We start from the raw sequence: 16,259 nt of genomic DNA on the forward strand, positions 1-16,259 counted from the left end.
CTAGCTACTGATAGTACAACCCCTAAGTAGAGAGGTCTAGCTAGCTACTGATAGTACAACCCCTAAGTAGAGAGATCTAGCTAGCTAGCTACTGATAGTACAACCCCTAAGTAGAGAGATCTAGCTAGCTAGCTACTGATAGTACAACCCCTAAGTAGAGAGGTCTAGCTAGCTACTGATAGTACAACCCCTAAGTAGAGAGGTCTAGCTAGCTACTGATAGTACAACCCCTAAGTAGAGAGGTCTAGCTAGCTAGCTACTGATAGTACAACCCCTAAGTAGAGAGGTCTAGCTAGCTAGCTACTGATAGTACAACCCCTAAGTAGAGAGGTCTAGCTAGCTACTGATAGGACAACCCCTAAGTAGAGAGGTCTAGCTAGCTACTGATAGTACAACCCCTAAGTAGAGAGATCTAGCTAGCTAGCTACTGATAGTACAACCCCTAAGTAGAGAGGTCTAGCTAGCTACTGATAGGACAACCCCTAAGTAGAGGTCTAGCTAGCTAGCTACTGATAGTAGCCACCCACTGGCCACCCATTCCAATACAGACTGCAACTCTTTAAGTGTTTCAGTGACTTCATTAGCTGTGGTTGCTGATGCGTATATGATTGAATCATCACACATGCTTTTTTTTATGCCAGTGGCAGGACATTGGTAAAAATAGAAAAGAGTTGAGGGCTTAGAGAGCTGCCCAGCGGTACACAGCACTTTACATGTTTAACCTTTGTCACGATCGTTGAGAGACGGGTCAGACCAAGGTGCAGCGTGAAAAGCGTACATGTTTATTTACTCAATAAACATACAACAAAACAAGAAACAACGTAACGTGAAGTCCTCCGGCTATACACATACACGCCTAAACGGAACAAGATCCCACAACACACAGTAGGCAATGGGCTACCTAAGTATGATCCCCAATCAGAGACAATGAGCGACAGCTGCCTCTGATTGGGAACCACACCCGGCCAAACATAGAAACAGAAAACTAGAACCTAAACATAGAATTTCTAGCATAGAATTCCACACCCGGACTCAACAAACTAGAGTTATATAGGTCAGGGCGTGACAACATTAGAGAAGCTAAAATTAAATAAATTCCCTCTGTTCTATTAGAGAGCTCTGAATCCACTATATGGCAGAGGTTGTAAAGCCATAATACATATGTTTTTTCAACAACAAGTTATGGTCAATAATATCAAAGGCTGCACTGAAATCTAACAGTACAGCTCCCACAATCTTCTTATTATAAATGTATTTCAACCAATCATCAGTCATTTGTGTCAGTGCTGTGCATGTTGAGTGCCCTTCTCTATAAGCATGCTGAAAGTCTGTTGTTAATTTGTTTACAGAGACATAGCATTGTATTTGGTCAAACACCATTTTTTCCAACATTTTGCTAAGAGCTGGCAGCAAGCTGATAGGTCTGCTGTTAGAACCAGTAAAGGCTGCTTTACCACTCTTGGGTAGTGGAATGACTTTGGCTTCCCTCCAGGCCTGAGGACAAAGACTTTCCTCTAGGCTCAGATTAAAGATATGACAGATAGGAGTGGCTATAGAGTCAGCTACCATCCTCAGTAGCTTTCCATCTAAGTTGTCAATGCCAGGAGGTTTGTCATTATTGATCGATAACAATAATTGTTCCACCTCTCCCACGTTACTTTACAAAATTCAAACTTATAAGGCTTTTCTTTCATTATTATTTTTTTTACGCATGAATACGACGGCTCACTGTTCGTTGTTGGCATTTCCTGCCTAAAGCTGCCCACTTTGCCAATGAAGTAATCAGTTAAATAATTGGCCAGATATGGCCATCTAGTCTAGAACACTGGCTTCAGTTAATCCTATTCCATCTAGTCTAGAACACTGGCTTCAGTTAATCCTATTCCATCTAGTCTAGAACACTGGCTTCAGTTAATCCTGTTCCATCTAGTCTAGAGCACTGGCTTCAGTTAATCCTATTCCATCTAGTCTAGAACACTGGCTTCAGTTAATCCTATTCCATCTAGTCTAGAACACTGGCTTCAGTTAATCCTATTCCATCTAGTCTAGAACACTGGCTTCAATTAATCCTATTCCATCTAGTCTTGAACACTGGCTTCAGTTAATCCTATTCCATCTAGTCTAGAACACTGGCTTCAGTTAATCCTGTTCCATCTAGTCTAGAACACTGGCTTCAGTTAATCCTATTCCATCTAGTCTAGAACACTGGCTTCAGTTAATCCTATTCCATCTAGTCTAGAACACTGGCTTCAGTTAATCCTATTCCATCTAGTCTAGAACACTGGCTTCAGTTATTCCTATTCCATCTAGTCTAGAACACTGGCTTCAGTTAATCCTATTCCATCTAGTCTAGAACACTGGCTTCAGTTATTCCTGTTTCTCACCATGAATATTTGTAATGCCAGATATAAACACTCAATAATAACATTAAGAGAAATTATACATTTGACTGTGGTTATAAATATGAAGTTATAAATAGGGCATTTTACCACAGCTTTTGTTTTCAGTTGTACTTGACTCTGTTTTCAGCTAGTCCAGTCCTGTCAGGTCTATAATGTTTAGGAACGCATTAAGGTGTTTAATGACTGAATCTAATCCCATAAAAGGCCTTAGAATTAAATCACATGAAGGTGTTTGATGACCCTAACTAGTCCCAGCAGCCTTTCAATTCTGACCTCCACACAGATAACGCCACCCCCCCAGACGTGACTGGCCTATCGGAACACTCACTGCATGCGGACAGAGACAGATCCCCGGTGGCGTCGGTGAGGGGGGTCCCCAGGGCGTACAACCACTCCAGCGTCATGGAAACCGCCGATGGTGAGTCCCACTGTCACCCCGGGTAGCCATGGCAACATCTGTCATTGAGGGCTCAGTGAAATACCCTCTATCTGTCCCGTCCGCAGTAACATCATCCTCCTGTAAACCTCTGCTTCACTCTACTCATGTTAACATTAAAATAATAAATAATAAATAAAATAAAACATATGACTGACTTCATTCACTGGTGAAGAGAAAATATATTCATTTGAAACAAGGAATGAACCAGCAGTTGATGTAAAATAGTGTGCTGGGATGGGTACGGTTAAGGTCCTGAGTTGTGATTTAGTTCATCTAGAGGAGTGACAGAGATGAACGATGACTGTTCCCGGAGACATCTGATGGCCTGCTCTCTATCTGTCTGACTCTGATGGCCTGCTCTCTATCTGTCTGACTCTGATGGCCTGCTCTCTATCTATCTGACTCTGATGGCCTGCTCTCTATCTGTCTGACTCTGATGGCCTGCTCTCTATCTGTCTGACTCTGATGGCCTGCTCTCTATCTGTCTGACTCTGATGGCCTGCTCTCTATCTGTCTGACTCTGATGGCCTGCTCTCTATCTGTCTGACTCTGATGGCCTGCTCTCTATCTATCTGACTCTGATGGCCTGCTCTCTATCTGTCTGACTCTGATGGCCTGCTCTCTATCTATCTGACTCTGATGGCCTGCTCTCTATCTGTCTGACTCTGATGGCCTGCTCTCTATCTGTCTGACTCTGATGGCCTGCTCTCTATCTGTCTGACTCTGATGGCCTGCTCTCTATCTGTCTGACTCTGATGGCCTGCTCTCTATCTATCTGACTCTGATGGCCTGGTTCAGCCTGGAGGTCTGAAATAACCAGATGTATTTTCTGATTCCCCCCCTCTAACCTCCCACGGCAGGCCCATAACGCCACAGCAGCATGGGATGGATGTAACATGTCTCTCCTTCAGGCCATAAGTACCAAGGTGACAGAGGCCTTAGTCTTACGGTGGTATTTATATATGAGTTATACCCAGCTCTCTGTCCATGTACCATGTCTGCTGTTAAATCATTGGACATCTTTTGAGGTCAATACCATCATTACATTGGTCCTCTGTAGCTCAATCAATCTACCTTAATCCCTCAATACCATCATTACATTGGACAGGTTTGAAATGTTTCAGATACAGACATGTATACATTAATGAATCAATCATACTATCAATGTGACTTTGTTTTTACCAATCTAACTACACAACAACATAATGGTAATAATTTATTTGAAAGGTAAATCTCTTGATAAACTGGGTAAATCAAGATGCAGCCTATGTCTTTTCATAATACAGGTGAATGCATATTCAATAGGAGTGTGTGCATGCATTGAGTTATTGAGATTGTCATCTGTAGCCCCATAAAATCAGCTAAAACAATCTGTTTCCCTTCCATGTAGGACTTATTTTATTGTACTGATCAACAACATTTGCATAGAAGCAGCAGCAATCTCTTGTTTTCTAGAAGTGTTGATGTACAGTCCATTGTTATACCCCCCCACATTAACATCTATGATAGCCATCTGGTTGTTTGGCAGATCTGCTGCCCAGAGGATGTTGTAAAGCTGTTTGGAATGGCATTGGTCCAATGAGATTAAATAAACAACATGCTATATATGTTCCATAAGGTTTAGGTGGACTAGCAGTAATTGTTGAGTGTTAGTGTATCTTTAATCATGATTAGTATTAAAGACTAGGGGCTAGGGGCTAGGGACTAGGGGCTAGAGGCTAGAGGCTAGAGGCTAGAGGCTAGGGGCTAGGGGCTAGGGGCTAGGGACTAGGGGCTAGGGGCTAGGGACTAGAGACTAGAGGCTAGGGGCCAGGGGCTAGGGACTAGGGGCTAGGGGCTAGAGCCTAGAGGCCAGGGGCCAGGGACTAGAGACTAGAGGCTAGGGGCCAGGGGCTAGGGACTAGGGGCTAGGGGCTAGAGCCTAGAGGCCAGGGGCTAGGGACTAGGGGCTAGAGACTAGAGGCTAGGGGCTAGAGGCTAGGGGCTAGGGACTAGGGGCTAGAGGCTAGGGACTAGGGGCTAGAGGCCAGGGGCTAGGGACTAGAGACTAGAGGCTAGGGGCTAGAGGCTAGGGGCTAGGGGCTAGAGGCTAGAGGCTAGAGGCCAGGGGCTAGGGACTAGGGGCTAGAGGCTAGGGGCTAGAGGCTAGGGGCTAGGGACTAGGGGCTAGAGGCTAGGGACTAGAGGCTAGGGACTAGGGGCTAGAGACTAGAGGCTAGGGGCTAGAGGCTAGGGGCTAGAGGCTAGAGGCCAGGGGCTAGGGACTAGGGGCTAGAGGCTAGGGGCTAGAGGCTAGGGGCTAGGGACTAGGGGCTAGAGGCCAGGGGCTAGGGACTAGGGGCTAGGGACTAGGGGCTAGAGGCTAGGGGCTAGAGGCTAGAGGCTAGAGGCTAGAGGCCAGGGGCTAGGGACTAGAGGCGAGGGACTAGGGGCTAGAGGTTAGGGACTAGGGGCTAGAGGTTAGGGACTAGGGGCTAGAGGCTAGAGCCTAGAGGCTAGGGACTAGGGGCTAGAGGTTAGGGGCTAGAGGCTAGGGACTAGGGGCTAGGGACTAGAGGCTAGGGGCTAGGGGCTAGAGGATAGGGACTAGAGGCTAGGGACTAGAGGCTAGGGACTAGAGGCTAGGGGCTAGAGGATAGGGGCTAGAGGATAGGGACTAGAGGCTAGGGACTGGAGGATAGGGACTAGAGGCTAGGAACTGGAGGCTAGAGACTAGAGGCTAGGGACTAGGGGATAGGGACTAGGGACTAGAGTCTAGGGGCTAGAGTCTAGAGGATAGGGGCTAGAGACTAGGGACTAGTGGCTAGAGGCTAGGGGCTAGAGGCTATGGACTAGTGGCTAGAGACTCTGGACTAGGGACTATGGTCTAGAGGCTAGAGGTTAGGGACTAGGGGATAGGGACTAGGGACTAGAGGCTAGGGGCTAGAGTCTAGAGGATAGGGGCTAGAGGCTAGAGGCTAGGGACTAGTGGCTAGAGGCTAGGGGCTAGAGTCTAGAGGATAGGGGCTAGAGGCTAGGGACTAGTGGCTAGAGGCTAGGGGCTAGAGGCTATGGACTAGTGGCTAGAGACTCTGGACTAGGGACTATGGTCTAGAGGTTAGGGACTAGAGGATATGGACTAGGGGCTAGAGGCCAGGGACTATGGTCTAGAGGCTAGAGGCCAGGGACTATGGTCTAGAGGCTAGAGGCCAGGGACTATGGTCTAGAGGCTAGAGGTTAGGGACTAGAGGCTAGGGACTAGTGACTAGGGGCTAGAGGTTAGGGGCTAGGGACTAGGGACTAGAAGCTAGGGACTAGAGGCTAGGGACTAGGGGCTAGGGACTAGAGGCTAGGGGCTAGAGGTTAGGGACTAGGGGCTAGAGGCTAGAGACTCTGGACTAGAGGCTAGAGGTTAGGGACTAGGGACTAGAGGATATGGACTAGGGGCTAGAGGCCAGGGACTATGGTCTAGAGGTTAGGGACTAGGGACTAGGGACTAGAGGCTAGGGACTAGGGACTAGAGGTTAGGGACTAGGGACTAGAGGCTAGGGACTAGAGGCTAGGGACTAGTGACTAGGGGCTAGATGTTAGGGACTAGGGACTAGAGGCTAGGGACTAGAGGCTAGGGACTAGGGGCTAGAGGTTAGGGACTAGGGGCTAGGGACTAGGGACTAGAGGCTAGGGGCTAGGGACTAGGGGCTAGGGACTAGAGGCCAGGGACTAGAGGCTAGGGACTAGGGGCTATGGACTAGAGGCTAGGGACTAGGGACTAGAGGCTAGGGACTAGGGGCTAGGGACTAGGGGCTAGAGGCTAGGGACTAGAGGCTAGGGACTAGATGCTAGGGGCTAGAGGCTAGAGACTAGGGAGTAGGGGCTAGGGACTAGAGGCTACGGGCTAGGGAGTAGGGGCTAGGGACTAGGGAGTAGGGGCTAGGGACTAGAGGCTAGGGACTAGGGGCTATGGACTAGAGGCTAGGGACTAGGGACTAGAGGCTAGAGACTAGAGGCTAGGGACTAGGGGCTAGAGGTTAGGGACTAGGGGCTAGGGACTAGGGGCTAGGGACTAGAGGCTAGGGACTAGGGACTAGAGGCTAGGGACTAGGGACTAGAGGCTAGGGACTAGAGGCTAGGGACTAGGGGCTATGGACTAGAGGCTATGGACTAGAGGCTAGGGACTAGAGGCTAGGGACTAGGGGCTAGGGGCTAGAGGTTAGGGACTAGGGGCTAGGGACTATGGGCTAGGGACTAGAGGCTAGGGACTAGGGGCTATGGACTAGAGGCTATGGACTAGGGACTAGAGACTAGAGGCTAGGGACTAGAGGATAGGGGCTAGAGGTTAGGGACTAGGGGCTAGGGGCTAGGGACTAGAGGCTAGGGACTAGAGGCTAGGGACTAGAGGCTAGGGACTAGGGGCTATGGACTAGAGGCTATGGACTAGAGGCTAGGGACTAGAGGCTAGGGACTAGTGACTAGGGGCTAGAGGTTAGGGACTAGGGACTAGGGGCTAGGGACTAGAGGATATGGACTAGGGGCTAGAGGCCAGGGACTATGGTCTAGAGGCTAGAGGCCAGGGACTATGGTCTAGAGGCTAGAGGTTAGGGACTAGGGACTAGAGGCTAGGGACTAGAGGCTAGGGACTAGTGACTAGGGGCTAGAGGTTAGGGACTAGGGACTAGGGACTAGAGGCTAGGGACTAGAGGCTAGGGGCTAGGGGCTATGGACTAGGGGCTAGGGACTAGGGGCTAGGGACTAGAGGCTAGGGACTAGAGGCTAGGGACTAGGGGCTATGGACTAGAGGCTAGGGGCTAGGGACTAGGGACTAGAGGCTAGAGACTAGGGGCTAGGGACTAGAGGCTAGGGACTAGAGGCTAGGGACTAGGGACTAGAGGCTAGGGCCTAGAGGCTAGGGCCTAGAGGCTAGGGACTAGAGGCTAGGGACTAGAGGCTAAGTGCTAGGGACTAGGGACTAGGGACTAGAGGCTAGGGGCTATGGACTAGGGGCTAGGGACTAGAGGCTAGGGACTAGAGGCTAGGGACTAGAGGCTATGGACTAGAGGCTATGGACTAGAGGCTAGGGACTATGGACTAGAGGCTAGGGACTAGAGGCTAGGGACTAGGGACTAGAGGCTAGGGACTAGAGGCTAGGGACTAGGGGCTATGGACTAGAGGCTAGGGACTAGGGGCTATGGACTAGAGGCTATGGACTAGAGGCTATGGACTAGAGGCTAGGGACTAGAGGCTAGGGGCAAGAGGCTAGGGACTAGAGGCTAGGGACTAGAGGATAGGGACTAGAGGCTAGGGACTAGGGGCTAGGGACTAGGGACTAGGGACTAGGGACTAGAGGCTAGGGACTAGGGGCTAGGGACTAGAGGATATGGACTAGAGGCTAGGGACTAGAGGCTAGGGACTAGGGGCTAGGGACTAGGGACTAGAGGCTAGGGACTAGGGGCTAGGGGCTAGGGACTAGGGGCTAGGGACTAGGGACTAGGGACTAGGGGCTAGGGACTAGAGGCTAGGGACTAGGGGCTAGAGGTTAGGGACTAGGGACTAGGGGCTAGGGACTAGGGGCTAGGGACTAGAGGCTAGGGACTAGAGGCTAGGGACTAGAGGCTAGGGACTAGGGGCTAGGGACTAGGTACTAGGGGCTAGGGACTAGGGGCTAGGGACTAGGGGCTAGGGAGTAGGGGCTAGGGGCTAGAGGCTAGGGACTAGGGGCTAGGGGCTAGAGGCTAGGGACTAGGGGCTAGGGGCTAGAGGCTAGGGACTAGGGACTAGGGGCTAGAGGCTAGGGGCTAGGGACTAGAGGCTAGGGACTAGAGGCTATGGACTAGAGGCTAGGGACTAGAGGCTAGGGACTAGAGGCTAGGGGCTAGAGGCTAGGGACTAGATACTAGGGGCTAGGAACTAGAAGCTAGGGGCTAGGGACTAGAGGCTATGGACTAGAGGCTAGGGACTATGGTCTAGGGGCTAGAGGCTAGAGGCTAGGGACTAGAGGCTAGGGACTAGAGGCTAGAGGCTAGGGACTATGGTCTAGAGGTTAGGGGCTAGGGACTAGAGGATATGGACTAGAGGCTAGGATTAAATATATTTTTTACCCTCATCAAACTACACACAATACCCCATAATGACAAAGCAACATTTTAGTTTTTTAGTTTTTTTTGCACATGTATTAAAAATAAAAAACGGAAATATCACATTTGTGTAAGTAAATGGGGAGTGTTGCTGCACAGCTATTTTCAGGTCTCTCCAGAGATGTTAGATCTGGTTCAAGTCCAGGCTCTGGCTGGGCCACTCAAGGACATTCAGAGACTTGTCCCGAATCCACTCTTGCGTTGTCTTGGTTGTGTTCTTAGGGTCATTGTCCTTTTGGAAGGTGAACCTTTGCCCCTGTCTGAGGTCCTGAGCGCTCTGGAGCAGGTTTAATCAAGGATCTCTCTGTACTTTGCTCCGTTCATCTTTGCCTCGATCATGACTAGTCTCCCTGTCCCTGCCACTGAAAAACATCCCCACAGCATGATGCTGCCACCACCATGCTTCACTATAAGGATGATGCCAGGTTTCCTCCAGACGTGATGCTTGGCATTCAGGCCAAAGAGTTTCATCAGACCAGAGAATCTTGTTTCTCATGGTCTGAGTCCTTTAGGTGCCTTTTGGCAAACTCCAAGCAGGCTGTCATGTGCCTTTTACTGAGGAGTGGCTTCCGTCTGGCCAGTCTACCATAAAGGCCTGATTGGTGGAGTGCTGCAGAGATGGTTGTCCTTCTGGAAGGTTCTCCCATCTCCACAGAGGAACTCTAGAGCTCTGTCAGAGTGACCATCGCGTTCTTGGTCACATCTCTGACCAAGGCCCTTCTCCCCCGATTGCTCAGTTTGGCCGGGCGGCCAGCTCTAGGAAGAGTCTTGGTGGTTCCAAACTTCTTCCATTTAAGAATGATAGAGGCCGCTGTGTTCTTGGGGACCTTCAATGCTGCAGAAATGTTTTGGTACCCTTCCCCAGATCTGGGCCTCGACACAATCCTGTCTCGGAGCTCTATGGACAATTCCTTCGACCTCATGGCTTGGTTTTTTCTCTGACATGTACTGTCAACTGTGGGACCTTATATAGACAGTTGTGTGCCTTTCCAAATCATGTCCAGTCAATTGAATTTACCACAGGTGGACTCCAATCAAGTTGTAGCAACATCTCAAGGATGATCAATGGAAACAGGATGCACCTGAGCTCAATTTCGTGTCTCGTAGTAAAGGGTCTGAATACTTATGTAAATGTGACTAGTTTCAGGAAACTAGGTGTATGTCGCGGGCCACTACTTCACAGGAGAGCCATTTGAAAGTAAACTTTTTATTTTTAAATCAAAATGTGTTTTTTGGCAGAAATACCTTCCGGAACATGTGAACTTGTATGTCATCTGTAAATATGAATACAATTGTTAAATTACGAGCCTAGATGGTTAAGCCACAGAAAAAGACAGCAATCTTCCCACTAGCCATGATTGGCTGAAATAATGAGTAGGCTGGACATGCCGAGAGAGGAGTACGGATTGGTCTGCCATAAAGCACACTTCTGTCTATTTGTGCTGGTCAGTATGTGTAGGTAATCCTGTCTAAAAAATATATATATATTGTGTAGTGGAGCTGCATAAGTGTTGCTCTCCACTTTCTGGAGGATCGAGTTTTGAAATCAGTGGAATTAGAGTATGACTGCTAAAGAGATGGAGAAAACACCTGTCTCCGGATTACATCTTCAAACTAAGGGCAACCATGGCATCCGTGACAGGGAGACGCGTCCATCCATGCATGATGTATATGGGTAAGATAGTCTAGCTAGCTACATTTTCAGATATTACACATTTCTAATTTTGACAGAAAGTGGTTTCATTTCAAGTTAAAGTGTACTGTTAGCTAGCTAGCTAACGTTAGCTGGCTGGCTCGCTAGCTAACGTTACGTGTATGATCTTATTATTCGTATCTCAGAGCCATTTGCTTGCTAACATTGAACCTGGTTGGTTAGCTACCTGCAGATTCATGCAGGGGTAGTAAAGTCATGAGTTGGGATTATGGTTAATTGTTTAACTAGCTAGCTAACGTTACGTGTATGATCTTATTATTCGTATCTCAGAGCCATTTGCTTGGCTAATTAGAGCCTAATATTAGCTAGCTAACATTGAACCTGGTTGGTTAGCTACCTGCAGATTCATGCAGGGTAGTAACGTCATGAGTTGGTTCATTGTTTACCTAGCTAGCTAGCTAGATGTCTTAACATAAGACTCCACTATGCAAGTAACCATTTTGGGTGCGTTCTAAATTCAGTCTGAGTATGCCAGAGAGCAGAATAACTGAGGAATTTACGAACGCACAAAACCCGTTGAATATGGCCGGTGTCAGTAAAGGTTGGCAAACATTTTTTGCCAGCAGCACAGTTACAGTCACCAACGCTCTGCTAGGGCAAGTTAAATTAAATGAGAGAACACCCCACTGACCATTTTACTCGCCCTAGCAGAGCTGGTTAGGCTGTTTTCATGTTATCCAGAGGTAAACAATGAACCATATTCCCAATTTTGTGTCTGGAAGTAGCTAGCAAGCGAGCCAATGTTAGCCAGTTAGCTTGGCTGCTTGACTGCCGTTGTGAGGTCAGAACGATCGGATCAACCCTACTCATCAGCCAGAGTGTCAAGTGTGTGCTCTGAACGCTCTGAGAGCGAAACGAGATGGGTGGGGCTAAAGCTTAAGAGGGTGTGAACGATGCTGAATGGGTGTAGACAAAGAAGAGCTCTTCAGTAGGTACCAAAACATTCAAAGGCCATTTTCTCAATAGTGAGATTACAAGTTTATCAACTTTCAAAGCAGAATGACTTTCCCATTGTTCCTCAGCTGTAGTGTATGATATACCATTGTGTAGCTCTGTGTCTATGATTTTATCCAATGTAAAAAACACAATTTCAAATTTTGCTACATAAGACCAAATCAAGGCGGTCAGTCACAAATAAGGTATCTGTTTTGTATGTTCAATAAATTTGCAAAAATTTCTAAAAACCTGTTTTCGCTTTGTCATTATGGAGTATTGTGTTGAGGATGATTGAGGATTTGTTTTTATTTAATCCATTTTAGAATAAGGCTGTAATGTAACAAAATGTGGAAAAAGTCAAGGGGTCTGAATACTTTCCGAAGGCACTGTATAGGCCTCATGATATGGGCTGTGTTAAGGCCTATGCTATGGGCTATATGGGCTGTGTTAAGGCCTATGCTATGGGCTATATGGGCTGTGTTAAGGCCTATGCTATGGGCTATATGGGCTGTGTTAAGGCCTATGCTATGGGCTATATGGGCTGTGTTAAGGCCTATGCTATGGGCTATATGGGCTGTGTTAAGGCCTATGCTATGGGCTATATGGGCTGTGTTAAGGCCTATGCTATGGGCTATATGGGCTGTGTTAAGGCCTATGCTATGGGCTATATGGGCTGTGTTAAGGCCTATGCTATGGGCTATATGGGCTGTGTTAAGGCCTATGCTATGGGCTATATGGGCCGATGATATGGGTTATGTTAAGGCCTATGCTATGGGCTATATGGGCTGTGTTAAGGCCTATGCTATGGGCTATATGGGCCGATGATATGGGTTATGTTAAGGCCTATGCTATGGGCTATATGGGCCGATGATATGGGTTATGTTAAGGCCTATGCTATGGGCTATATGGGCTGTGTTAAGGCCTATGCTATGGGCTGTGTTAAGGCCTATGCTATGGGCTGTGTTAAGGCCTATGCTATGGGCTGTGTTAAGGCCTAGTGTTAGGACTTCCTCCGAGGCTGCCTCCCCTCCTTGTTCTGGCAGGTTTCGGCGTTCGTCGTCACCGGCTTACTAGCTGCTGCTGATCCATTTATCATCACTCCACTAGTCTTGTCTAATTTATCACACACACCTGGTTCTTATCCCCAATTAGTCATTGTATAAGTGTTCCCTCTGCTTCCTTGTCTGTGTGGGTGATTGTTTGTAGTGAGCTGTGTGTAGCTCGGTTGAGCTACCCTTACCTTGTTGTTGCCAGGGTAGATATTTCCCCTGTGCCTGAGTGTTGTTGTCGCATGCTTGCGCAACTGTTTATCGACGGAATAAACTCTTTGGATACGTAGTACTCTCCTCGTGACATTAATCTGAAGACTGGTATTATCTAATTAACTAACTATGTTTAATTCTTACCCAATTAAATTAATCATGTAACAATTAACCCATTAGGATCTGGGGCACCACGAGAGCGGTTCTTTAAAGAGTCCCCATCTCCCGAATTAAACTCTAAAAGGTCTTCACCTATCACATCTATAAACAGTCAACTTATTAATCATAACCTCATATCACATCATCATTCTGAACGTCATAACCTCCTTGCATCTGCAAAAACCAGAGCCTTACTTATGATTCAGTACTACACAAATTGGTTTAATTATTTATTTACTAGCTAATTAAATGGGAACACAGGATAAACATATACACTCTGCACCGGTTAGTGACTGGAGAAAACAGGTCCCTAGCGGAATGACAACAACATGGCTGCTTTTTCCACAGAAGAGATGGCGAGGAAGAAAGAGAGGGACAGAGACACTTAACCCTGATACATTCAGAAACTACTCTACTACATAGTCGTTTATTTTAATAAACACCGACAAAATAACAAAATCCAACAGAACGTGAAGTTCAAGAGGCTAAACATCAAACAAGCCAAACAGAAACAAGATCCCACAACTAAGGTAGGCAACATGGCTGCCTAAATATGATCCCCAATCAGAGACAACGACCGACAGCTGCCTCTGATTGGGAACCACACCCGGCCAACATAGAAATATATAAATTAGATTTCACACCCTGACCAACCCAACTAGAGATCTCAATGTCAGGGCGTGACAGTACCCCCACCCCCCCAAAGGTGCGGACTCCGGCCGCAAAACCCTGACTCATTAGGGGAGGGTCCGGGTGGGCATCTAGCCTCGGTGGCGGCTCCGGCTTCAGACGTGACGTAGGCAGTAAACTCTTCTCCCATCCTGCCTCCCCTTTGCACGCCCGGTCCGGTCTGGACCCTGGTGCGATGCTCCCCCTCTCAGTCCTCCCACAATGCACCAAGTCCTGTCCGGACCCTGGTGTGGGAGACCCTGACCCTGTAGAGGGGTTGATGTCTGGCTCTGGCTCGGACCCCGGTGGAGCGGATGGCTCCAGCATAGGGGAAGAGCAGACGACCGGACCCGGACTAGGCACCAGTGAAGCGGACTGCCCCAGCTCTGGTAGGGAGCAGATAACCGGAGCTGGACTAGGCACCGGTGGAGCGGACTGCTCTGGCACAGGAGTGGAGCAGCTGACCGGCGCTGGACTAGGCACCGGTGGAGCGGATTGCTCTGGCACTGGAGTAAAGCAGCTGACCGGAGCTGGAGACTCTGGACTGCAGACCGTCACTGGAGGCTCTGGGCCATGGACCATCACTGGAGTCTTCGTGCCATGGATCATCACTGGAGGCTTCGGGCCATGGACCATCACTGGAGTCTTCGTGCCATGGATCATCACTGGAGGCTTCGGGCCATGGATCATCACTGGAGGCTTCGGGCCATGGATCATCACTGGAGGCTCCGGGCCATGGATCATCACTGGAGGCTTCGGGCCATGGATCATCACTGGATCCCGGAAAGTGCGGGGCGCTGGCACAAGACGCACTGGGCTGTGGACACGCACCACTGGTGACACGCACCACTGGTTTGGTGCGAGGAGCAGGCACGAGCCGTACCGGTCTGTGAAGGCGCACTGGCGGCACAGTGCATAAAGCCGGCGCATAGCCTGGTGCCTGCACGGTCACACGCTCCTCAAAGCGAGTGTGGGGAGTTGGCTCTGCTAAACCTGGCTCTGCCAGCCTCTGCTCTAAGGACCGAGCTCTCTGCTGCTGGAGGGTTACCTCCTCTCTCAGCTCCTCCTGTTGCCTGGCCAGCTCCTCTCTCCGTGCATCCACTGACTCCCTGTGGGCCTCCTGCAGCGCCTCCTTCTGAAGGGAGAGCTCCTGCTCCCTCTTAACTAACAGCTCCCGTAAGGCGGTGGCCTCCTCTCTGAGTGCTGAGCTGCTTGGAGGGCCTCCATCTTCAGAGTATAGCTCTCTCCTCCTTCACAGTCAGCCCTTTCAGGGCCTCCTGCTGCATCACCCCCCCCCCCCCGTTGCCTCTCGGGCTTCCTTAGCGTTCAGGACCTTTTGAGTCGCCGTTTTTTCTCTCTCGCAGCCTCCGTCTGCTCCCAAGGAAGGCGATCCATACCTGCCTGGATCTCCTCCCACGTCCATCATCCTTTTCCGTCTAATATCTCCTCCCATGTCCATGATGTCTGCTCCTCCTGTTCACGCTGCTTGGTCCGTTGGTGGTGGGATCTTCTGTCACGTTCGCTGTGTAAAGGATCGGACCAAGGTGCAGCATGGTATGCATTCATAGTCGTTTATTCTAATAAACACCGACAAAATAACAGAACGTGAAGTTCAAGAGGCTAAACATCAAACAAGCCAAACAGAAACAAGATCCCACAACTAAGGTAGGCAACATGGCTGCCTAAGTATGATCCCCAATCAGAGACAACGACGACAGCTGCCTCTGATTGGGAACCACACCCGACCAACATATAAATATATAAATTAGATTTCACACCCTGACCAACCCAACTAGAGATCTCAATGTCAGGGCATGACAAGTTCCAACCATTTAAAATGTGTAGTGGCCGCTTCACGTCTTTCTAGTCTGATGTGTTCATTTATAACTCGTCATTTATACACTTTGGTTGAAAGGGGCGGTTCCGTCAGGCTGACACGCTCTCTGACCTCACTCGGGCAAAGCTTATGGAAAACAATGATCTTATAGCTTCTCAAATCACATCCCTCTCTTAACAAAAACACTTTCATCATTTTTCATGTTACATGCACAACGTATATGATGGAAACTTCCTACATGTAGTGGGTATACTTTCCAAGTTACAGTATTTCCTTTATAACATTTTTAATTACATCACAAAATAACAAACAGAATGACCTTAGTGTCCAATAGATCGTCTCATTCCCCACGTTCTAAGTTAGGAATATTATTCCAGTATTCGCTTTTGAACGTGTTGACCTCGTAAGGACACACCCTTTTAAATTTCCTCCTAAAATGACATCCCCAAATCTAACTGCCTGTAGCTCAGGACCTGAAGCAAGGATGTGCATATTCTTGATACTATTTGAAAGGAAACACTTTGAAGTTTGTGGAAATGTGAAATTAATGTAGGAGAACACAACATAATAGATCTGGTAAAAGAGAAAACAAACAAAAAAAACATACGTTTTCTATTTTTATTTTTGTTGCATCATCTTTGACATGAAAAGTAAAAGCCATAGATTCAGATAGGAAGCTGGAGGTAATTTAGATATTGTCTACAAGAGAGCAACAGTGTATGTGCAAATTT

The 16,259-nt window shown here is 48.3% G+C and overlaps 1 protein-coding gene across 1 annotated transcript in view; it reads left to right on the forward strand.

The window, feature by feature from the left end:
• Positions 1 to 16,259, forward strand: part of LOC311123686 (disco-interacting protein 2 homolog A-like) — a gene marked incomplete at both ends in the record, with an annotated part of 84,337 nt that overhangs the window by 25,015 nt on the left and 43,063 nt on the right. The window contains one exon of the mRNA XM_084197931.1: positions 2,686 to 2,820. Coding sequence (XP_084054057.1) covers positions 2,686 to 2,820 — 135 coding nt within the window. The remainder of the gene's footprint in view (positions 1 to 2,685; positions 2,821 to 16,259) is intronic.

This window comes from Coregonus lavaretus (assembly GCF_964263955.1).
Source record: "Coregonus lavaretus genome assembly, contig: HAP1_SCAFFOLD_1623, whole genome shotgun sequence".
In the NCBI taxonomy this organism is placed as follows: domain Eukaryota; kingdom Metazoa; phylum Chordata; class Actinopteri; order Salmoniformes; family Salmonidae; genus Coregonus; species Coregonus lavaretus.